This window comes from Conger conger, chromosome 8 (genome assembly GCF_963514075.1).
Source record: "Conger conger chromosome 8, fConCon1.1, whole genome shotgun sequence".
NCBI lineage: Eukaryota > Metazoa > Chordata > Actinopteri > Anguilliformes > Congridae > Conger > Conger conger.
In genome coordinates, this window is record NC_083767.1 from 58,069,375 (window position 1) to 58,093,193 (window position 23,819).

Genomic DNA, 23,819 nt, shown 5'->3' on the forward strand with positions numbered 1-23,819 from the left:
GCGTAGTGGTTAAGGTACATGACTGGAACCCGCGAGGGTCGGTGGTTCGATCCCCGGTGTAGCCACAATAAGATCCGCACAGCCGTTGGGCCCTTGAGCAAGGCCCTTAACCCTGCATTGCTCCAGGGGAGGATTGTCTCCTGCTTAGTCTAATCAACTCTATGTCGCTCTGGATAAGAGCGTCTGCCAAACGCCGTTAATGTAATTAACGTAACATACCCCTGTCCTCTTTTCCTTCGTTCCACCATCATAATTCTGACCCTGCTCTCTTACGTCTTTCTATCTCTGTCTGCTAAGATGACCTCCTCATCTCCAGTCTTTCTCCATCATCCCTCGTTCACCCCCTCCACCTCCGTCCCGATGAGGCTGTTTTCACAGCGCTACGACATGGGCTGCACCGCTGTCTCTATTGCCCTTAACTTTTATACCATGTGGGTGTGAGGAGTGAGGGCGCTGCCACTTTTGAAATGAAGTATAAAATTTCCAGCTTCTGAGTTAATGCTCAGGGAGGTTATGTGGTGGCTAATCAGCCACAGCTAACCCACTGCCTAAGCTAACAACATCTTAGGAGTTATCAGTACTCTTCTGTGCTCAGTGGTGCCTGCTTGCGTACGTGCGTGCGTGCACGTGCGCATAGATCATATCGTACGTGTAGATACCACATAGTCCCCTGTTCCTTGCCAGTGCTACGGCTTCAGGCTACAACTGAGGCCGGCACACTCCACCAGGGGCACAGCACCCTAGTTAAATTAATGCAGCATAATCACATTTATATGGCTGCTCCCTGGAATCCAATTACACTTGTTACACCTTAACCTTGACAGCGCAACATAAATTTTGATTCGAGCGGGAGGTTGGCGCAGAGCCGTGCCGGGAGGTACCCCCCAGACTCACTACAAACTGTCTGCAACCGGCTGGTCCCCCAGGGGAGGCAAACTTTAACTCAGTGTGTGAATCATTTTTCACACGTACTGTCTGTGCTCCGCTGCTGTCTGCTGCTTGTTTCCTTTGTGGGTTTTCATCTCGGTTGTTTCAGAAGCTTCTTCGACGAGGCCCGAGCTTCCGACGCGGGGTTTGAATTTGCAACCGACAACGGAATCCAAGCCCTGTCTGGGTTGTCTCGCAGCTTTTGACCCGTTAGGGGAGGGAAGTGAATTTTATCGCGCTGCAGGTAATTGCTGTGGTTTGTGGATGAATCATCGCTGCGCTGAGGTGACAGGGCGGCGCTGTGTGTGTACAGCAGTGTGAGAGCCAGTCTTTGGACACTTTCTCTCCTGGTACAACACAGCCAAGCATTTCCCCACGGGGAGTCATTTCTCCTAGCCCTGCTATGCTTTTGTGCGCATTTTTATCCTTCAAAGAAATCATTTTGCATTCCAGGACTGGAACGATTTGAGTGATGTCTCTTGGGGAGTTCTTCCGCGGTATAGACCGTTTATGAAAAGTGCCTCTAATTATGTAAAAATATAACTTTTCGCAGCTATTTAAAAAGCCGCCCATGAATATTCAACGGGGTAAATGGAATTTTGATGACTTCCCAGGGGCATATTCTGCATTCGTGCCTGGGAGAGCCGGCATTGCGTTCCCCATTTCTTCCTCTCTTTCTCGCTCCCTCTTTCTCTCTCTCTCCCCTTCTCCCTTCTTTCATGCGTGTGGCTGTGCCAGCGCTTGTGTTTCTGTGACAGGGGTGGGTCTCTGGAAGATTATTTTCGTTTGTGTGGAAAACCATAGGATTGGCAGGTTAGGAGAGAGCAGCACTGATTATGTGTGGCACTGAGGGAAGCTGAGGGATGTGGAGAAGCAGAGCAGGGAGTCTGTTAGGTACACTTGAATGAAGCTCAGTGTCAGTTGCTGGGTGCTCAGGGGGACCTATTTAGGGCTCGTAAGAACCATTGACCCAGCACTCTCTGCTATCACCACCCCCCCTCCTCCGGTGGACTGCCACTCCAGTTCTCAAGTACCCAAAACTCAGTTATAGACTCACTCAAAAATACGTCGAGTGGTTTTCTGCTTGCCCTCAGAAAATAACGGCTTCGAGCTCAGTGAAATCCCGGCACGGATTTGGCGAAGTGCGTAACCCCCCCCGTGGACTTGGAGGACCGAGCGACCCACTTCCTGCGTGAACAGTCGGACAGGGAACGAGGTGCAGGGGGGGGGGGATGGGGGGCGACGTGTGAGCCAGTCTCCAAGCACTGCTGAAGACCCCCGTGGGGAGGAAGTGTCCCTGCGACACCGCCGGTCACGTGACCACCTGCAGGCGGTTTGGCAATGACTGCATCGCAACGTTCACTGCGCACTGCTCACTCCACACGCACGTGGCCATGGTCCCTTCAGCCACGGTTCAGCGACGCTCTACTAACAACAGTTATTCTGAAACGCAGTGCAGCATCTGGTTTCGTGCCACTTCCCGTAAAACTGCATTCCCTCAAAAACAGAAACCAACTCAACAAGCTGTTAAAGCAATGAGATGTTTTCCCTTGGTTTTGTGTGTTAACACGCTCAAATATATACATGTATTCCATACATTTACAAAGCAGTTCCCCTCTGTAAAAATACATTAATAAAAAAATAAAAACTCTGATTTGGCTTTGGTGAAGTGCAGCTTTCAGACAGCTACTTGGCCTAAAAAACAAAAACAAAGGTGAAAGTATTTTTGTGTGGTTTTTTTTTAGGAACTGCTTTTAAATGTCAGCAAATACATGATTCACTGAAAGATAGCTAAGACCTCTGACTGGCTCAAGGGGGTATGCAGGAGCTGAATGCAAATTAATCAATTCCAGACACGCATTACGAAAAACACAACATATAATGAGAAGCACTCAAGTGCCTGTTCAGGCACACCTCGACACCGCCAGTGAAACTGATGAAGTTTACGCTCACATGTCAAACCACGCTGCAAAGCAAGCCCTTCGTTTTCTGGGTGATTGGTAGAGTGCTGTCACAGCCCCCTCTTACCTCCAGGGGATTGGAGAGTGCTGTGAGCGTCAGTGCCCTGCATACCCCCCAGTCTGCCTTCTCCGGGAGACATTAGACCACACAAAGTGCTGCTGCAGGAGATTCTGACCTGACACAGTAGACCCTTCCTTCCAGCCCAGGTGTGCTGGGTATTGACATTGTCCCGAAACTCTTTTTGTCTTTGAATCAAAGCCAGAGAATTTGCTTTTGGCCAGTAAGCTGAAGGGGGCTGCTGTGAAGCTTGCGGACTTTGGGCTGGCTATTGAAGTCCAGGGCGACCAACAGGCCTGGTTTGGTGAGTGTCAATCAAAGCAACCACACAGTAAAATGGTTAGTTTTTTACAAATGACTGTTGAAATGTTTTAGTAATTTTTTCATCTCCTGTGATTATCTCACCAGTGTTTCTTGCCTGACCAGAAGTTTTATTTCCAGTTTCTTGGCTTTTTAAAAATGTTTTAGCACGCACACAGATAATTGATAGGAATACATTCTTGCAAAAAAAATGTTCCTTTTTCAAAATGTTTCAGTACTCACACACATTACTGATAGGAAGACATTCTTGCTAAAAAATTGCCTTTTGAATGAAGGTTGCTGAGATAGCAGATGGCTTGTCGCAGGAAAGCGATATCTAAAGTATGCCACAGTATGAGAATTCAGTCTGTAATGCACATAAATAACAGTCTTATAGTGTGTGGTCACTGCATGCAGAATCAGAAATTATCTCATGGCACAGGGTAAGCTGATAATCTGGAGGAGGAAACATACTAAATGTGTTTGAATAACTGTGACAGAAAATGGCAAGTTTACACCACAGAAAGTGCTGGAAGTTTTTTCGCCAGTGAACAAAAAACATTTTTCCCCCAGTTTTTCCCCCAGTTTTTCCCCAGGAACAAAAAAGGGCATTCTGGGACATGTAGTTTTTTTTGTTGTTCAAAGCTTGTCCCTTAGTATCACAATGCATGATGGATTTGTAGTCCAGTCCCTTCAGGTCTCTGATGGTCTCTGTCCCTCTGTCTAGGGTTTGCTGGAACTCCGGGTTACCTGTCTCCGGAGGTGCTGAGGAAAGACCCATATGGAAAACCTGTGGACATGTGGGCCTGCGGTATGCGCCTGTCTGTCCGTCCTTCTGTCTGTCTGTCTGTCTGTCTGTCTGTCTGTGTGTCTGTCTGTGTGTCTGTCTGCCTGTCTGTCTGTCTGTGTGTCTGCGTGTCTGTCTGTCTGTCTGTGTGTCTGTCTGTGTGTCTGTCTGCCTGTCTGTCTGTGTGTCTGTCTGCCTGTCTGTGTGTCTGTCTGTCTGTGTGTCTGTCTGCCTGTCTGTCTGTCTGTGTGTCTGTCTGTGTGTCTGTCTGCCTGTCTGTGTGTCTGTCTGTCTGTCTGTCTGTCTGTGTGTCTGTCTGTGTGTCTGTCTGTCTGTCTGTCTGTCTGTGTGTCTGTCTGTCTGTCTGTCTGTCTGTGTGTCTGTGTGTCTGTCTGTCTGTCTGTAAAACCTGAACCTGAAGGTATACATATATAAATGCCTGCCATTCTGCTTTTGTATTTAATGTGTATCTTGAAATATGAAATATATATTTTTGTGTTTCCCAATCCCAATTCAATGGAATGGCTTACACTGTTATTGTGTACACAAAAGAGCGTTATACTGTATTTTATCTGCAGCGGTTTATCCATTGAGGAACTTGGCTACCTGAGCAAACCAAACATAATATGTTTTGTAAATTATTCACATGAATTAGAATGTGTTATATCCCACTACATATTGCACCTAGTAGCCAGTTCTGCTTGGTGAAAACAGCACAAACAAATCAATACAGTAACGTTATTCATTGTGGACCCCTCTGCACTCACCACCCCTCAGAATAAACTGAATGCTAATTTTTTTAACCCTCCTATTATGTTTTGGGTCAGTTTTACCCCATTTAGTGTTTGCCATCTCTTAAAAAAAATTCTAATTTTCTAATTTGGTGGGATTAAATGGTAAACATGCAATAAACATACTGCTATGCTAAGTCCTGTAACAACTTCGCATACAAATGTGTTGTGTGGGGTTCATTTTTTTAAAGATATTTTTTAGGCCTTTTTCAGCTTTATTGGACAGTATATAGTATATAGAGACAGGAAGAATGGGAGCGAGAGAGAGAGGGGAAGACATGCGACAAATGTCAGACGGTCGGATTCGAACCGCCGACGTCGCGGCTCGCAATGAGCATGCGGTCAGTGCTCTACAGGCTGCGCCACCGAGACACCGTGTGTGGGGTTCTTTTGACAACCAAAATATACAACCATATTTATTTTTATCTCAGAGTTCTTTGCGGATGATTCTGGTGGCACTTTCCCATACAGGTGCCAAACTTTCCCTTACTGTTCCTTAGGCCCTAAAATGAGATATTTCTCACCGATTTCTCATATTTATGGATAAAAGGCTAGGCTATTTTGGAAACACTAAGAAGGTGACAACCAAAGTGTCAAAATATTTCTATTACAATAATTGTGTGCTTATTTAAACTGTTGGGCTCAATTAGACACCAAACATAAAAGCAGTCATACAGTGTTAACATAATAGGAGGGTTAAATGGGGAGAAATAACGCAGAATCTGAGTAATACCAAGCCATGTAGGAAGTGGAGATGCACCTGCAGTCGTGACCATGGTTTGAAAGTAGGCCCGGTCTGCTTGAGCTGCCCCACTCTCCCTGCACGTCTGTGTTTCCAGCAGGTGGTGTTTTCCACAGTACCACCCTGGTGTCCCCGTTCACCTTCTCGCATTCCAGCACTGTTTCTGCCCGCTGATGACTCAGGGCGTGTTCACCTTGTCAGTGTTCGGGCCGGACGCCATACAGAGCCGCCCCGCGTCCTTCAGCTCGCCGTAAACGCAGCGCGGATTTAATATTTCATATAACGGCTTAAACAACGGTTTCGCGTTTAGCCGTTTAGCCGGGGCTCTCATCCGGAGAGATTTCCGTAAGTGCTCGCAAATGGGTTTAGGGCGACGAAGGTCTGTCATTAGTGTCGAGGTGTCATGCTACGGGAACGAGGGAGAGGCTCTCAGCCCGCCGTGATGTAACGCGTTTAACGGCGGCGCCTCAGGGGCGGACGTCACGCCGCTGACCCGACCGGAGTCACCGGCCGAATTACAATCTGCGGGTCGCGGGAGGTTCACCCGACCGCAGAGTACCATCCCGGGCTGTGGGGGAAAACATGGCGGCCGGTCACAGAGCCTCTCCTCTTAGCCCAGTCGAACTCCTTCCGTGCGTGATTCATGTTTATCGTCACGGCGATGGTGACATAATGAGCCATTTGCGAAAGTGAAATGAGCAGCAGTTAGTGGCCTGGGTTTACCCCAGTGTCGATCCGGTAATAACATACCGTCTGTGCATGCAGTGCCACACAGAATGTAGTTTATATTATCATATTGTTTATATTATTGCTGCATCTTTTAAATTTTTTTTATCAATTTTATCATCATTTATTATCATCATTGAGGGTTCATTTTATTTTGTAGTTACATTTTTGTACAAGAGTTATTTAGCTGACGCTTTTATCCAAATGATTTAGGGTTAGACTAAGCAGGGGACAGTCCCCCCTGGTGCAATGTGGGGTTAAGGGCTTTGCTCAAGTGCTGTGCGGATCTTATCATGGCTACACAGCCACCAACCTTCTGGGTCCCAGTCATGTACCTCAGCTACTAGGCAACGAGCTGCCCCTAACGGTCACATTTGAATATATGTGCGCATAAAAGCACATTTTAGTACAGTTTCAGTAAACAGCACTTGAATGTCCTTGCAGTGACTAAGACTGACTTGCAGTTAAACAGCACCGTCACGGTGGCTAACCAAACAGTCATTCCACAGACGGTGAAAATGTCACAGACAGGTCACAGGCTGCGATCCTCCCTCCCCCCCCCCCCCGTTGCCATGGTTACGCGTTTGATGTCCGGCCCTCGCCGTCGTCCGGGCGACGGCCCTCCTCACCCTTTCTCCCCGTGTCTTTCATCTCTGTAGGGGTGATCCTGTACATCCTGCTGGTGGGGTACCCCCCTTTCTGGGACGAGGACCAGCACCGGCTCTATCAGCAGATCAAGGCCGGGGCTTATGACGTAAGTACCGTGGGCCGACTGGCAAACTAACCACTCCGCCCCCACCCGGTCAAACGAACCACTCCACCGGTCAGCCCTGACCTTCACCGTCCATAAATATTCACCAGGGTCACTCCGCTTTTGAACAGCGATGGCTGCGGCCTGTAAATATTCACCAGGGGGCCTATTTAACACTGACTGCGTGTGCCCGTCCGCAAATATTGACCGGGATTTTCCGTTTTCCTTGAACTCTGATCACGATCGTCCTCGAGTGTTCTCCAGGGGCTCGGTTAACGTCGGCGCGGATTGCGACCGTATCCATATATTTTCACAACTATGCTAATTTTAACCGCGTCCGCCAGTACGTATAAATTTTTGCCGCGGTTGCGTTTCAGTTCACAGTGTAATTCAATTCCGTTCAGCTTGCGCACATCTGCCTGTGTGTGCGTGTGTGGGTGTGTGTGCTTATGTGCTTGCGTGTGTGTTAAATCATCCCGGCAGTGGTTTAAACAGGACCAACTCCTTTAGATTGCTGTTAAAGTTGTTTCCTGTGCTAGCAGACTACACAACCCAGCCAAACGCAGACAGACGATGATTTCTTACCAGTCCCACAGAGAACAGCTGGCTGTCTGCCTGCTCTCTCTCTGCCTGCTTTCCCTCTGCACTGCACTGGGTTGTCCTTGATATTATTTCAGAAATCTGTGTAATAATTAATTAAAATTAAACATAAGCATCTAACTGAGACCATGATTAGTCCTTTGTCTAAGAGGTGGAATTAATCAGCAGGTTGAGTTCTCCCTCACTGTAATTACGAAGTCAGTGTTTCCTCGGAGAGCCCGGATCTTTTGTGAGGCTCATCTCACTTGTTCCTGTCTAAAGGATGTGAGCTCTAGGCTCAGCCTGCTTTGAGCCGGGCTGCATCGCTTGTTCCTGTCTAAAGGATGTGAGCTCTAGGCTCAGCCTGCTTTGAGCCGGGCTGCATCGCTTGTTCCTGTCTAAAGGATGTGAGCTCTAGGCTCAGCCTGCTTTGAGCCGGGCTGCATCGCTTGTTCCTGTCTAAAGGATGTGAGCTCTAGGCTCAGCCTGCTTTGAGCCGGGCTGCATCGCTTGTTCCTGTCTAAAGGATGTGAGCTCTAGGCTCAGCCTGCTTTGAGCCGGGCTGCATCGCTTGTTCCTGTCTAAAGGATGTGAGCTCTAGGCTCAGCCTGCTTTGAGCCGGGCTGCATCGCTTGTTCCTGTCTAAAGGATGTGAGCTCTAGGCTCAGCCTGCTTTGAGCCGGGCTGCATCGCTTGTTCCTGTCTAAAGGATGTGAGCTCTAGGCTCAGCCTGCTTTGAGCCGGGCTCCATCGCTTGTTCCTGTCTAAAGATGTGAGCTCTAGGCTCAGCCTGCTTTGAGCCGGGCTGCATCGCTTGTTCCTGTCTAAAGATGTGAGCTCTAGGCTCAGCCTGCTTTGAGCCGGGCTGCATCGCTTGTTCCTGTCTAAAGGATGTGAGCTCTAGGCTCAGCCCGCTTTGAGCCGGGCTGCATCGCTTGTTCCTGTCTAAAGGATGTGAGCTCTAGGCTCAGCCTGCTTTGAGCCGGGCTCCATCGCTTGTTCCTGTCTAAAGGATGTGAGCTCTAGGCTCAGCCTGCTTTGAGCCGGGCTCCATCGCTTGTTCCTGTCTAAAGGATGTGAGCTCTAGGCTCAGCCTGCTTTGAGCCGGGCTCCATCGCTTGTTCCTGTCTAAAGGATGTGAGCTCTAGGCTCAGCCTGCTTTGAGCCGGGCTGCATCGCTTGTTCCTGTCTAAAGGATGTGAGCTCTAGGCTCAGCCCGCTTTGAGCCGGGCTGCATCGCTTGTTCCTGTCTAAAGGATGTGAGCTCTAGGCTCAGCCTGCTTTGAGCCGGGCTCCATCGCTTGTTCCTGTCTAAAGGATGTGAGCTCTAGGCTCAGCCTGCTTTGAGCCGGGCTGCATCGCTTGTTCCTGTCTAAAGGATGTGAGCTCTAGGCTCAGCCTGCTTTGAGCCGGGCTCCATCGCTTGTTCCTGTCTAAAGGATGTGAGCTCTAGGCTCAGCCTGCTTTGAGCCGGGCTGCATCGCTTGTTCCTGTCTAAAGGATGTGAGCTCTAGGCTCAGCCTGCTTTGAGCCGGGCTGCATCGCTTGTTCCTGTCTAAAGGATGTGAGCTCTAGGCTCAGCCTGCTTTGAGCCGGGCTGCATCGCTTGTTCCTGTCTAAAGGATGTGAGCTCTAGGCTCAGCCTGCTTTGAGCCGGGCTGCATCGCTTGTTCCTGTCTAAAGGATGTGAGCTCTAGGCTCAGCCTGCTTTGAGCCGGGCTGCATCGCTTGTTCCTGTCTAAAGGATGTGAGCTCTAGGCTCAGCCTGCTTTGAGCCGGGCTGCATCGCTTGTTCCTGTCTAAAGGATGTGAGCTCTAGGCTCAGCCTGCTTTGAGCCGGGCTCCATCGCTTGTTCCTGTCTAAAGGATGTGAGCTCTAGGCTCAGCCTGCTTTGAGCCGGGCTGCATCGCTTGTTCCTGTCTAAAGGATGTGAGCTCTAGGCTCAGCCTGCTTTGAGCCGGGCTGCAGCCCTTTTTTGTGTCTAAAGGATGTGAGCGCTAAAATTATCCAGCTGTGCACTGTGTGTGCGTGGATGTGGACGTGTACATTGCGTGTGTGTTTGTGTGTGTGAATCCTATTGAGATGTATCGTGTGCTGAGAATTATAATGTTCAAACTGACTTTTTTTATTCTTATGAGTTAGTGTCATAAATATGTTGTTTATAGGGCACTAAATACATGTGTGTTTATACAAAAATACTGTTTAGAAATATGAAAAAATTGAAAATGCTAAATTTGTATCTGCTTGGAGCCCATTGACTTTGAAGTCTTTGAAGCTCAATATCTCAAATCTCTCGGAACGCAGATGGAACCTTCTAGTTCTCAGCTCACGAAATGAAGCAGTGTGCACATTCAGTACTTTGTAGCTCCTTGTAAAGGGCCCACTCCTTTTCCCCGCTGAAAACATACAGTAAATGAGAAGCCTTTCTTATGTCCTTTAAGGGTTGTGATGAGTGACGGCACACAGCAGCAGTGTGTGAACCTCATTGGTCAAGGCTTTGGCTCCTCCCCTCCCATGGCTATCCTAATCTCCACAATGATTTACTGCACAGTATTCAGCTGACATGCTTACGCAAAGTGGAAGTCAACTTTCAGTCCCCAATCATCTCTCCAAGATCCTCCATCTATTTCTTGCTTTCTGTTGCTCTCTCTGTCTCTCGGTTTGGCCACTTCGGAGGGCAAAAAGAGGACAAGCAGTTGGCAGATCCTCTGTATGGGTCAGCGTCTGCGTGACTTAGACTTGGGTGGGAGTGGTCACATGCACTGCGGGTCACCCAGGCGTCAGGTGGGCGTGCTGAGTCACCCCTCTGTAAGGTCACCGTGAGCACTCCCACAGAGCTCCCAGCCACACTGAAGTGCGGCTCATTCCGCACTGCAGAAAGTATTGGGCTGAATTTCATGTGGACACATAATTGGCAACCTTTGTGTATGTGTGTGTGTGTGCATGTGTGTGTGGGTATGAGTGTTAAGGGGGGGGTGCACATGTGTATGCCTGTATATGAGTGTGGGTGTGTGTGTGTGTGAGTGAGTGTGTGCATGTGTGTGTGGGTATGAGTGTTAAGGGGGGGTGCACATGTGTATGCCTGTATATGAGTGTGGGTGTGTGTGTGTGTGTGTGAGTGAGTGTGTGCATGTGTGTGTGGGTATGAGTGTTAAGGGGGGGGTGCACATGTGTATGCCTGTATATGAGTGTGGGTGTGTACAGTTGAATCTGGTCTGCTGCATGAGAGAGCTCTTGGCCCATAATCCTCCCCTCAGGCAGATGATCTCTCTCGAAGACCAATGGGGAAAGGGAGGGAGGGGGTCAGGTCTCGGGCTTTTACTGAACCCGCTCTGCGCTGTCGTCAAATCATTTGTTTTTCACTACTAAGATATTTCTCAAATATGGCTGTGTACTGTCGACATCCGACACACATTATTACATGCCGTTCGGCTGTGACAGATGGATTTGAAAAGCAATTAGCACAACTTATTATAAGAAACATCAGTAGAAGAGCTCCTGTGGAACTATACTGTCTATATTATCTGAAGAACAAGCTCAACAAGACTGTCTTTGTTTTTATATTTGCAGTTCAGTTATACAGATTTAAGGACAAACTCAATAATACTGTAATGTGCTGATGATTGATCGAGTGATTGATGGATTGATTGACTGACTGATTGACCGATTGAATTATTGATTGATTGATTCCTCCTTGCATAGTTTCCTTCTCCTGAGTGGGACACGGTGACCCCTGAGGCCAAAGACCTGATCAACAAGATGTTGACCATCAACCCAGTGAAGCGTATCACCGCCACAGAGGCCCTGAAGCACCCCTGGATCTGCGTATGTTTCTGAAGAACCCCTCCACTCCACCCAGCATGATAACACAACATTGTTATTAATTATAACTAGAGTTCTTCCACACACAGATATAAAACTACATTGTACACAGCACTGCTACAAAAGTCTGCTACCAAGCAACCCAACACTGATACACAACTGCTGCAAACTGTACACCTGTACTTCTCCTTTTGACCCAACGTTCCCATGAGTCTCTACTGTATGTGTCCGCATAACACAGTAACACAATACAGCTATACATGCCTGCATAACCTACAGTATGCCCTCCACAACCCTTATACACCTCTGCCCAGAGCATGCATGTCCACAGCACAGGGATCATCCAGTCCTCAAATCCATATCCTGCCCCGGTTCGCTTTTCTCCCGGGGAATTAACTGAACAATTTGACCTACTGTCTTCACACCTGACTCCCAGGTAAAGGGAGGGTGGGAGAAGCAGCAGTTCTCAGCCCAGGAGGACCGTGATTGGATGACCTCCCCTGCCATAGCACGTCCGTATGAGTTACATTGCGTTCTCTCACCCTCTTTCTTTCTCTCCCTCTCTCTTTTTTTTCTCTCTCTCTCTTTCTCTCTCCACAGCAACGGTCCACAGTGGCCTCCATGATGCACAGACAGGAGACGGTGGAGTGCTTGAAGAAGTTCAACGCCAGGAGAAAACTCAAGGTTGGGGAGTTTTCCTGATAACGTCGGAGAGGGAGGACTGTTTTTCTGGGCACTAAGAGTGTGGACTCTGGCACTGCAGCCAGTAATCATTACCCTCCCCGGTCGGGACAGAGGCGGTGTCCCCCCGATTTAATATTATACACCCTGTTAGACGCTGTGACTTAGTGCTCACTTTCTCTTCCGAATTTCAGAAGATCTGTTTCACTCTTCTGTGTCTCTTTCTCTCTCTCTGTACATCTCTCTCTCTCTCTCTCTCTCTCGCTCTGTCTTAGGGGGCCATTCTGACCACCATGCTGGCTACACGAAACTTCTCAGGTAGGTTCTTACCGGTCCTCCTTGCCGGATACACCCGGTTCTCATGACTGAAAGGGTCACCTGACTGGAAACGCCTGTTCCACTCGCCGCCTCCTGCCAAAGTCAGCGGCCGACCTTGCCACGAATTACAAGGGCAGTCTCCATGTTATGTCAGTCTGTCTCAACTTCTGTTGATGGATGTCGGTGACGGTTTGCATACAGCCAGTCCGGAGGGCTGGTGAGAGATTATTTTCAAATCAGTGTTAAGGAGTGAGATGGGCTTCTCCCTTTCACTATGTAGTCTGGTGCTTCTGTCACCTTTAATGTTCACGTACTGAACAGACATTATTAACGGCTTTTATCAGTTGAAGAAGCATCCACCCACTCTTAAAAACAAAGCCATGTCTTACTCTGTGAGGCAAAAAACTGCTTTGAGGTCGTCTGGATCAATGTGGTTTTTGGCCACTGCTGTCTCTGAAGGTCAGCCTTTGTCCCGGTGGTCTGTTTAAGAGGTGTCTTCCTGCTGTTCTGATTGATTTAGCTGATGGGGAAAAAATGGCATCAGTGCATGCCTGATGAGAGCTTTGTTTTGTTTGCTTGTTATTTTTGTAGAGTCTAGGGGGCAACTGCTCCGATATTCGCGAATTAAACTGTGCAAAAGGCCGTTAATAAACACGTCTGCATTCTGACGGAGTTCAATTATATTTAGAGTCTCTCCCCGGAGCTCAGTTTCTGCTTCTGTTTAAGAGTAAAATGTCATTTTAAAATGAGGGAAAGACGCCCTTTCACTTCAGGGTGTTTTGTGATTGCTTCTCCTCCCTCCCTGATATTTTCCAGTTTATGTGACACGGTTCAGGAATGGTGTGTGTGTGTGTGTGTCTCCTTCTGCCTGTGTCAATAGTGATTAGTGTGACCGTTTATACCCTCACTGAGCACTTTATTAGGTAGAACTGTACACCAGCTTGTTAATCAAAGTATTTCATCAGCCAATCATGTGGTAGCAACTAGATGCATAAAAGCATGCAGACATAATCAAGAAATTCAGCTGTTTTTCAGACCAAATGTCAGAATGGGGAAGAAATGTGATCTAAGTGACTTTGGTCGGGGAATGATAATTGGTGCCAGACAGGGTGGTTTGAGTATCTCAGAAACTTATGAACTCCTGGGATTTTCTCACACACTTGTCTCTAGAGTTTGCAGAGAATGGTGCAAAAAACTAAAAACATCCAGTGAGCAGCAGTTCTACAGGCAAAACACCTTGTTAATGAGAGACTTCAGAGGAGAATGGCCTGACTGGTCAAAGCTGGCAGGAAGATGACAGTAATGCAAATTACCACACATTACAGCAGTGGTATGCAGAAGAGCATCTCTGAATACACAACGCGTCGAACCTCTTAAGTGGATAGGCTACATCAGTCCAATAAGTCTAAAAATTAAGTCTAATAAATACCTAAGAAAGTGCTCACTGAATGTATGTATGTGTGTGTGTGTGTGTGTGTGTGCGCACGTTCGTGCATGCCTGTGTGCGTGTGTGTGTATGAGTATGGGTATGTGCGCACGTTCGTGCATGCCTGTGTGCGTGTGTGTGTATGAGTATGGGTATGTGCGCACGTTCGTGCATGCCTGTGTGCGTGTGTGTGTATGAGTATGGGTATGTGCGCACGTTCGTGCATGCCTGTGTGCGTGTGTGTGTATGAGTATGGGTATGTGCGCACGTTCGTGCATGCCTGTGTGCGTGTGTGTGTATGAGTATGGGTATGTGCGCACGTTCGTGCATGCCTGTGTGCGTGTGTGTGTATGAGTATGGGTATGTGCGCACGTTCGTGCATGCCTGTGTGCGTGTCCACCCGTCCCTCCGCTGGCACTAGCTCCGGGGAGTGTGACTGTCCACATGGAATGGAAGAAACCCGCTCAGGCTGTGCGCGTGTTCGCGCAGTTTCCTACGGCGCGTCTCCTGAGTAGCACCGCCTGTCAGCCACAGTGAGAACGAGCGGAGCCGGCCGCTTCCATCATCCTCGCTTAATCGAACGCAGAAGCGGCGCGGCGTCGGAGGGAAAGTCTTCTGTCTCGCTGTCGCTGCCCCTGCTGTCCTCGTTCCGTCTTTCCGTCCTGTGACGTTCCTCCGTCTCTCCTTCCCCCGTCGTTTAAGAACGAACGGCGCAGAAAAAAGCGTCCGTTTTTCCCACATTTACACACGTAACGGTCTGGCACAGAGGGCCTTCCCGTTTAAAGCAGCTCTGCCCGAAATAGATCTGTACGGTGGCAGTAGTCCCAGCGGCACCGTAAAGCACTTTTCAAATGGGAGTCAGTTTGCCGGCCAAAAAAAAGGTGGGTTTGGAACTGAAATCTAAAATGATCTGTAGCGTCTCGGCATTACACAGAAGATGTTTCACACACGTTCCGGAACATTCTTTTCCCCTGTCCGACTGTTGTCCGTGTAACATAAGCGTGTATGTTTTCACTTAGAGCGCTAAGTAAGGTCGAACAAACATTTTGAGTTCATTTTATTTATATTTTGTTTCTTTTTTTTTCTTCTTCTTCATCCTTTCTCCCTTTGTTTGGGATGTGTTGCTGACGAGGTAAGATTTCTGGGTCAGAAGGGGGCATGTATCGACACCCTTGCTCTCTGCTTGACTAACAGAGTGGAGGGGGCTCCTTCAGGGAGGGGGGGGCAGCGTATTTAATCCCAGAGCTGTACCCAGGCTGCATTGCACCTGCTCCGGCCTCCTTTACCCGTTCCGTCCCCTCCTCTGCTAGCCCCACACAGGGAGGCATCGACTCATTGCTCTCCTCAGCCAATCAGAGCCCTCGGCCTTGTTTGCATGCTAACTAATAATTAAGAGGCAGTCAGCCATTTTCTGTGTGGGGAGCCAGATGAGTAATTGTGTTTTTTTTTTTGTTTTTTTTGTTGTTTCTGTTCCGTGTGACGGAACACGCTTTACTTAATTTCAGATGGAGCACCGGGGTGCTGCATCTCAGATTATTCTCGGCTTTCTGCATGTGGGCAAAACTAACACCCTTTTCCCACGAATCGAGCCTCACCTTGTGTCTTGAGTTATCCAATGGAAATACGCCCTTTGCTGTCGGCTTGATTTAGCATGTGTAGCTGCCTCCCCTGATTTGATTGCTATCCTGCCTTTGTCAGCAGCGGCGCACTGTAATTGCCCACCTGCAGCAAACGCAATGTTAGCATTAGCATTGGCATAGGTGAGCCTGTCCTCTGCGGCTGCCGCCTGAGTGTGTTTGCTCTCCTCTCTCCGCAGCAGCCAGAAGTTTGCTGAACAAGAAGCCTGATGGGGTCAAGGTACGTGCTGTCTGTCTGTCTGTCTGTCTGTCTGCTACGGGAAGTGTGTACTGTATGTGTACACACACACACACACACACACACACATGCATGTGCACCCACATGGACACACACACACACACACACATGCATGTGCACCCACATGGACACACACGCACACACACACATGCATGTGCACACACATGTACACACACACACACACACACACACACATGCATATGCACCCACATGGACACACACACACACACACACATGTACACACACACACACACGCACACACATGCATGTGCACACACATGTACACACACACACACGCACACGCACACACACACATGTAGACACACACTGAGAGGGAAGGCATGCTGTGTAATAGGAGTTGAGACGGTGGCTCCTGTACTCTGCCCCTGCTGCACTGGTCTGGTCCCGTGCACTGGGCTGTGAGAACCGCCTTCAGCATAAGTGTAAATATACCGTCTCTCTGATGTACAGAGTCCACGTCCACGTCCGTATGAAGGGAAAAGCACGTTCGTTTCTAGTGCACCAGCCCTGTCGCTGCTCAGACATTTCACTGGCACAGCAAATCCACCCCAGCTGTTAGCGAGACAGTCGCAGTCACATTTTCCCATCTACAGTATGAGCCTGGCTGGCAGGTGTTGGCTCATCCTTCCCTCTATGTGTCCCTGCATCTCTGTCTCTCTCTGTCTGTCTCTCTCTCCTTCCCTCTCTCTCTCTCTCCCTCTGTCTCATCTCTTGCTTCTCCTCCCCCGTTGTTCCTCTCTCACCCTCATGTCCTTCTTTCCGTCTCTCTCCCTCCTCCTCTCCTCTCCCTCCTCCTCTCCTCTCCTCTCCCTCCCTCCCTCTCACTCACTCAGCAGGCCTCTGTTTGGTAACGCTGTCCCCACAGCTGTTGCTGTTTGGAAATGTCGAAGGGCTGTTCTTCCGTTCCGGACTGATCTCTTCCCCGTGTGGCTCTGACTCTCTCTCCCCTGCACACTAACCAGCAGCATTAACCTCCTCTACCCAGCACTGACCACACCAGACTCTCACCGGGAGTCTGAAAGCCTGAAAGTCATCCTGTCTCAGTCAAATATGCTCTACCTGTGATGCTTTTAGCAAAGGTGTAGTCTGGAGACCATCTCAAGCTTTTATTTCCTATACTCTACAGAGGATTGTATCATGTGCACTTTGGGGCCTAGAGACAGACTATAAGACAGAGAAACAATTTTGTTGATGTTTTTTGTGTCAGACATCTGTTTTATGGACCCTAATAGATTGCTGCAGTATAATTTATTCTTCAGGCTCTGATTTAAGGTCTGTTTTCATTCATACTAAAAATATTACCTCATAATACATGTCAGAGATTATACTGTAAGTGCAGAACTGTTGAAATCTGGAACAGGCTTTAGCATGAACCTATGCTAGCCTAAAAGACCCCTCTTATTTCCAGCGTGCCTGCAATTTGTCTTTTTTCCTCTTTCTTCGATGGCTCAGTTCAGCTTCCTGTGAAAGCATGGTATGGCTCTTGTCTCATGCTTTTGTTTCCTCGGAGAAGGTCCAACAGTAGGTCTCTCCTGCTGTGATCTCGACAGCTCCTTCTGAGCAGTTTTTGCGGTAGGCCTCTCTTGCCACTCATTGTTTGTTGTAGTTCCACGGTGGTTTCTCTAGTCTGCTCAAGGTCTCTCCTGCAGCCCACTGGATAGTTTCTAAGTGGTTTCTTAAGCCTGAAGTGTGCCCAACCTGACGCTTCCTGTTTACTGTGCATTAGTCTCACAGTGGTTTCTCTAGTCTGCTCAAGGTCTCTCCTGCAGCCCACTACATAGTTTCTAAGCAGTTTATTAAGTCCAAAGGAGGGCCAGCCTGATACTTCCTATTTACCATGCATTAGTTTCACAGTGGTTTCTCTTGTCTGCTTAACCCCACCCACTCTGCCCCCTTATGGTTGAGTTGTCAAAGTCTCAAATTATTGTTGCATTCATATTTATATCATACAACGAATTGTGACGTAATAAAACCGCAAAACGGGGGATGCCAGATTGTTAAAAAGACTCTCCTCTAGTGAGAACAGCAGTTTAGATTTCTTAATTGCAATGCAGGGCAATAAAACAGCAGCCTTCCCCCTGTGCCACGCTAAAGGTTTACAACCCTGTACATACGGCCTACATATCTCCAGTTTGGTAGAAATATAAGTTTGTTTTGCAAATTATTCGATATAGACATATTTATGGTACCAAATATCCCACCTGGTTATGCAGCTAGGACTGTTTTCTGACTAGTGTTGAAGCTTATTTTGTAATCCGTTCAGCTAATTTTTGTTCTGTCTCAAATCTCAGAATGGTACAACCCTCTTCTTTAACCCTCATGTGGTGTTCTATAAAGAGATCGGTAGCTTCTATCGGGTGATTTAGTGGTCCATGACTCAGCTCTATACTGCAGTCGATCGAAGAGCTGAATGCTCTTTTCAGGGAGTATTTACTTCTCTTTATTATGTTAGGCAGACAGCGCATTAGGTCTCATTTGTGATTTCAAGGTCTGTAAATGCTTCTAATCGAGACTGGAAGCCTACTTCTTCACACAGGAGAATACTGAAGATATTTCCATTCCCTCAACCCAGCTATGAGATAACATGCAAACTCAAGGTGAATGTTTTCCTTCAACCACTTAAGGAAAATCATTCATCACATCTTTCTCATAATCATATTTGCAACATACATTTCGTCAATTGGTTGTATCGTATCTGTTGATATCTTTTAACTTTTTTAAAGCCTGTCTTCGTACATGCTTTTACCTCTTACATGGGGCTGCCCTAAGATTTCCCAGGACCCATCACTTCCTCTCGGGTATCACACGTTTGATTTGTTGTTGCCATGTGACCTCATGATGACTCATCAACTTGCATCAGCTAGCAATGCTAACGCTTTCTCTCTGCAGCCGTGGGGACTCTGGGAACCTTTTGACATTTTCCCTGTGTTCTTGTTTCTGTCCTTATTCCCGGCCGGGTCCTGAGGTCTCAGGCTTGTCTCTGTCTCTGTTTTTTTCTCCCTTCTACACCCCTGCAGATTAACAACAAAGCCAACGTAGTAACCAGCCCCAAAGAGCCGGTCCCCACTCCCGCACTGGTATTCCGCTCTGTGGCTTTCCTGTGTTCGTGTTCCTTATTTATACGTGTCCTTTTTGTCCTTTTGAGTTTATTTTTCTGTGGAGTGATACGAATAATGGTCGCAATGGTCGTTTAAAAAAAAATGGCTCGTGGAGCGTTGAGCCAAAATTGGGCTTCTGTGGTGCAGTTTAATGCTTGTGTGCCGGTATTGGTAGAAGTAGCTGGTTGCCTGCATGCGTCTCGTGGGAGTCTCATTTGGGTTACAGTGCTGCTGCTTGCCTGGCATTTCTTAGTCCTTGTGATGTCATAAACAAGCGCCGCCACCTCGCGCTTTGTTTTCAGGACGCAACCGTGGAAACAAAGGGACGTGGCGAAGAGCTAACTCACATTGCTAGTGTGAGACAGCCAATCAAATTAGACCTTATTCAGGTTCTCAAGCACCCCAGGGTCACTACCACCATCTCTGCAACGCATGTCTCACTGTGGCCACAACCAGATCTGGGTAGAATACATAATCGTTTTGGATTCAAATCCTTTCTAGTGCTCGATCTTGATCTTGCCTGGTGCTATTGAGCCAACCAAGAGGACCAGAAGGTGGGGTTTGCAGTATTTCATTACTTCCAATACACCAGACAAGACCAGTAAAGCGTAGAAAAGTATTTGAATCCAAAACAGTTACGCATTTGACACAGGTCTGGCCTCAACCCAGGTGACCTGCAGCCAGGCTGTGTGTTCCCGGCTGATTCCATCACAGGATCCATGCATTTAGACCTTGAGCAAGATGTGTGTGTTTGCTGAGAGACAGCAAAAAATAAATCCTCCATCTCTTGGCAACATTCTGTGAGGGTAAATAAGTTCAACAGAAGAAGCATGCCTACACATTCAGTTTTAAAATTGACACATGAAAAGGTTCCTGATATCAACTATGAATTACCTCTGTGGTGCTAAAGTTTTATATTTCTGACTGTAAGAAGTATTGATGCTCTTTGAGGCCAGACACCGGAATTTGTCCGGCAAAATTGTTTTGAATTAGATGGCTTGGAATTACATAGAGATCATTACCGATGCCGTTGTACTGATGTCCTGAGACGTTCCTATTCGCTCCTAATTTTGACAGTTTTCGTTGTGGAAGATGGCGCAATGGAGTGGCTCAGCTCGGTAATCTTCTTTAAACTGCTGTCGAGATTACACGAATCGCCCGGGAATGAACTGGATCAGTTCTGCTAAATCCCTCTCGGCGTCTGCAGTGTGAAGTCACAATGCGCGGGTCGGCCCCGCCAGAATCTCCCATGACATCTCCCGCGCTTCTGATTAAAAGCCTGGGAGATGCCGGTCACACAGTCCCGGAGAAATGTCGCGGGGGTGATTAAGCTTCGTAAATGTAAAGTGTAATCACGAGGTAAGGGCTTAGGAGTCTGAATCCAGGCCATGGGGTTGCCGCGGCGACCGGGTCTGATGGACAGCGGTGACTGACAGTATTAAGGGATGGGGGGGGGGGGGGTGTTCCCCTCCCAGTTCGCCCACAATAAGGTGCTTGAATAAGGTCTGTTGCATGCTTTGGCTGTAGTCGTTAGCCTCCGCCCTGTAGATGCGTGCCCTTTGGCAAGAGCCACCAACTCGACGGCCACCCTTTCCAAAATGGCCGCCGTAGGCTTGCCTTTCCTTCGCATAGCCTCTGCTCCTCCTTCGCCTCTCTGTGCAGCTCTTAGCAGTGCGAGAATGTGCCTTCTGTCTTTCTCCTCTCTCTCTTTCTTCTTTCTTTTTTATGCCCTTCTTCTTCCTCCTGTGTCCTCTCCTCGATCAGGAGCCTCAGACCACTGTTATCCACAACCCCACTGATGGAAACAAGGTATTGGCAGATTACATGTTCCCGACTACAAACATGGTGGTGTAGCCTGGAGCTTTTGTTCAGATGCTCTGTTGTCGTTGTGGGAGAGTTTTTGTGGTTCTGTGCTAGCTAGCATGCGTTAGATAGGTTATGTCATCTGTGTGTTTGAATTTATTTATTTTGCTCCCTAAATGAAGTCACTGTGTTTGGGGAGGTTATTGCTTGGTCTGCTTTACGAGTATGCCTGTGATTTTGTGTTTGTAGTACCTTGGTTTCCTGCATGGTAACTGTGGCCTTGTTTATCCTACAAATGGGCTAGTTTGTTCTCATAAAATGGCCGATTTCGAGCAGCAGTGTGTTTTGAAAACATTGTGTCATCTGGGGGAGCTTTGCTCAGACTGTTTTCTTCTTTTCTTCAGTTTGTTATGTTTGTAGTGGATTGTGTGGTTGAACCTTTTGTTTATTTCATGTGCTTGCATGCGTCTGTTTCTGTGTGTGGGGGCCAGTCCTTGATCTTGATTTGCTCATCCATTTTCATATAGAAATCCCATATGACTCCCAGGCATAAAATTAGGGTTATGGTTAAAATTAGGGTTAGGAAAATGAAATGATACAGTAAGCATTAGAGACAAGTTTGCAGTTATGTGTTCATAACTCAGGGAATGAGTAAGGGCAAGCCTTAGTCATTGATTTGGACAACCAAAATGATTTCACTATTGGAGCCTGACACTACAGTCTTATGTATTTTGTATTTTTAAAAAAATAATTCCAAACAGATTTCTGTGTGGTTCTGTTGTTGAATTCATCATATGTATCTCATTTGTCATCCGTTTTAGTAGAAAAAGCCCACATTTGAGATGACTCCCAGGCCAAGAAACCCCCAGGGTTAGGCTTAAGACTACCGTTATGGTTAGGAAAATAATAAGCGTTAGGGCTGATGCAAGTTTAGGGCCGTGTTCAGGACCTGCGGTTAGCATGTGTTAGCACATTTTATAAGTGTGTGTGTGTGTGTATGTCTGTGTGTGTGTGTGTGTGTGTGTATGTGCGCGCGCACATATGCGTGTGTATGTGTGTGTGTTTGTGCGTGTATGTAAATTTAGGTCAACACATGATTGTCAGAGGTAAAACACAACGTGGTGTTCACTTTGTCTGCACTGCATGCAGTTGTCACAGTGTGCCCTGTTTTGTTTACCTGTGGAACTGTGTCTCATAGTGTCTGTGCTGGTAAGGGGGAGGTAATACTCAGGGGAATGACTGCTCGCTTGCATGGTTTTCTTTCAGTTCATCTGTTACTCCATTTTATTATCCTGCTTTTTTTGTTCGATGGAGAGATCGGTGGTCTTTTGGCACTGCTACTTCTTTTGTGATTTGCTTGGCTTGTACCCCAAGAAAATATAATTACTGAGATCCTAGGATTGTAGAAGCTGACTAGGTTTGTCTAGGTTCTCTCTCTCTCTCTCTCTCTCCTCTCTGCTCTTTCTCTCTCCCCCATTTTCTCCGTTGAAAGTAAAACCCTGAAATTGAAATTAAAAACAGCCTACGTCACTCCATTCACAGCAGGTGAATAAATACACGTTTAAATAATGAGCCTTTTCAATGCAGGGTTTTTTTTTTAACCCACGGATTGGGCACAACAGCCCGGGTGGCTTATGAGCCACCTCTCCGGATGGGAACGCGTGCAGCTGTAATCAAAGGAAATGAAAGGCCGCTGGGGGAAAGCCCATCAGCATTATCTCCCTGCGATAGGGCCCGTGGTAATTTGCTGCATATTAACACAGGTAACAATGGGGGAAAGATAAGAGAGACGGCCATTCCGGCCTCCTAAGGCCCCGCCGAGGCGACGGCTAGCCTGCGCGGCCACTGCCACGCAGCGGCCGTGCCGTTTAACTGAAGGTCATCGTCCTTTCTGGGTTGTTGGGGAGTAGGTAGTTGAGTGGATTATCTTTGCCTATGTCTGTCGTTTAATTGAACTCTGTCTTTTCCCCTCCCTCCTTGCAGGAGTCCCTAGAGAGCGCTAACACCACCATCGAGGACGAGGACGTGAAAGGTAGGAACGCAAACGTCGGGCGGACCGCGGTGCTCTTTTTCCCGTCTCCGGTCGTGAGTCACCGTGTCCTGTCCCTGACGTGGCCTGGGGTGGCAAATCGGGGTGGGGGGGGGGGGGGGGGGGGGTGATTTTGGGAGTGTGAGTTTCTGCCCCAGCTCATGTCTCAGGTGCCAGCTGCATTCTCAGAGCGTTTTTTGGTATGCTGTGGTAACATCGGTGACTGGCTTTGCTGCCATTTCACAGCAATTGTTTTGAGTTGTTGTCATGTTCCTGGAAAACAAGTTTTCTGCCCCAGTGCAGGAACAGGTCTGTTTACCCATAAAATATGTCATTTAGTTTTTTATTTAGTGCATGACATCTTATTGCATCTTGCATTGCATATTTAAACTCTTCTTACATTTTTAAAGAAAATGTTTTTCTGCATTTGTAAGGCTCTATACATCCTTGAATAATTCTAGAAATATGAACATATTATTAATCGTTTGTGGTATTCATAGCTTGTGGTAATGCATATCATTTTGCGTAATTACAGTAATTTAATTTAATTATTAGCCTTTTCTTTTTCTTTTTGTGCTTGTTTGTTTGTTCATGCTTGACTTCACCTACTTTATTCATTCCTAATTCTTGTTCTTTTTTATTTTAGCTTCTGTCTCTTCTGTTCCGATGTCCAGAGCCGTTTAACCACTGCATGTTCTTCGGCTGCTTGTTTCTTAGAAAATGTTCTACTGCTAAAGTTACATGTTCTTATTTCTTTCTCCCTCCTTCATGCATGTATTAATAATCTACACTTTGTGTCTCTTTGCCTTGTTTCTCATTTTGCGTCTTGCAGCATTCCTTTTCAAATTGTTCAGTGATGAAAAAGAGTGGTTTTGAATCGCGAAACGTGATGACTTAGCAGTGCAGTATGTTTTTCAAGCACTAGGGTTAGGGACCTAACTGGTCATTCTGCACCTAGGGTGTGAGCACCTGTCTAGTTTTCACTTTTCTAGTCGCCTAAATAAAAATAGAAATAAGTAGATTGCTGGCTTCGACCTGGTGAGCTTCAGTACCTAGAGGTGGAAGGTGGGAGGTAAGCTATTGTTCTGTTGTATGGCCTCTAGTTTTCCTGTAAGTTTAAATT

The 23,819-nt window shown here is 47.4% G+C and overlaps 1 protein-coding gene across 9 annotated transcripts in view; it reads left to right on the forward strand.

Moving 5' to 3' along the window:
• camk2d1 (calcium/calmodulin-dependent protein kinase (CaM kinase) II delta 1) overlaps positions 1-23,819 on the forward strand; it is a 117,464-nt gene that overhangs the window by 80,509 nt on the left and 13,136 nt on the right. For 3 of the 9 annotated variants that reach the window (XM_061251653.1, XM_061251655.1, XM_061251654.1), the window contains exons 7-16: positions 3,148-3,250; positions 3,974-4,057; positions 6,952-7,046; positions 11,326-11,448; positions 12,046-12,129; positions 12,402-12,444; positions 15,687-15,727; positions 18,784-18,843; positions 20,629-20,673; positions 22,651-22,699. In XM_061251653.1, the coding sequence (XP_061107637.1) occupies positions 3,148-3,250; positions 3,974-4,057; positions 6,952-7,046; positions 11,326-11,448; positions 12,046-12,129; positions 12,402-12,444; positions 15,687-15,727; positions 18,784-18,843; positions 20,629-20,673; positions 22,651-22,699 (727 nt within the window). The remainder of the gene's footprint in view (positions 1-3,147; positions 3,251-3,973; positions 4,058-6,951; positions 7,047-11,325; positions 11,449-12,045; positions 12,130-12,401; positions 12,445-15,686; positions 15,728-18,783; positions 18,844-20,628; positions 20,674-22,650; positions 22,700-23,819) is intronic. The other 6 variants (XM_061251657.1, XM_061251656.1, XM_061251658.1 and 3 more) reach the window with 3 other exon arrangements.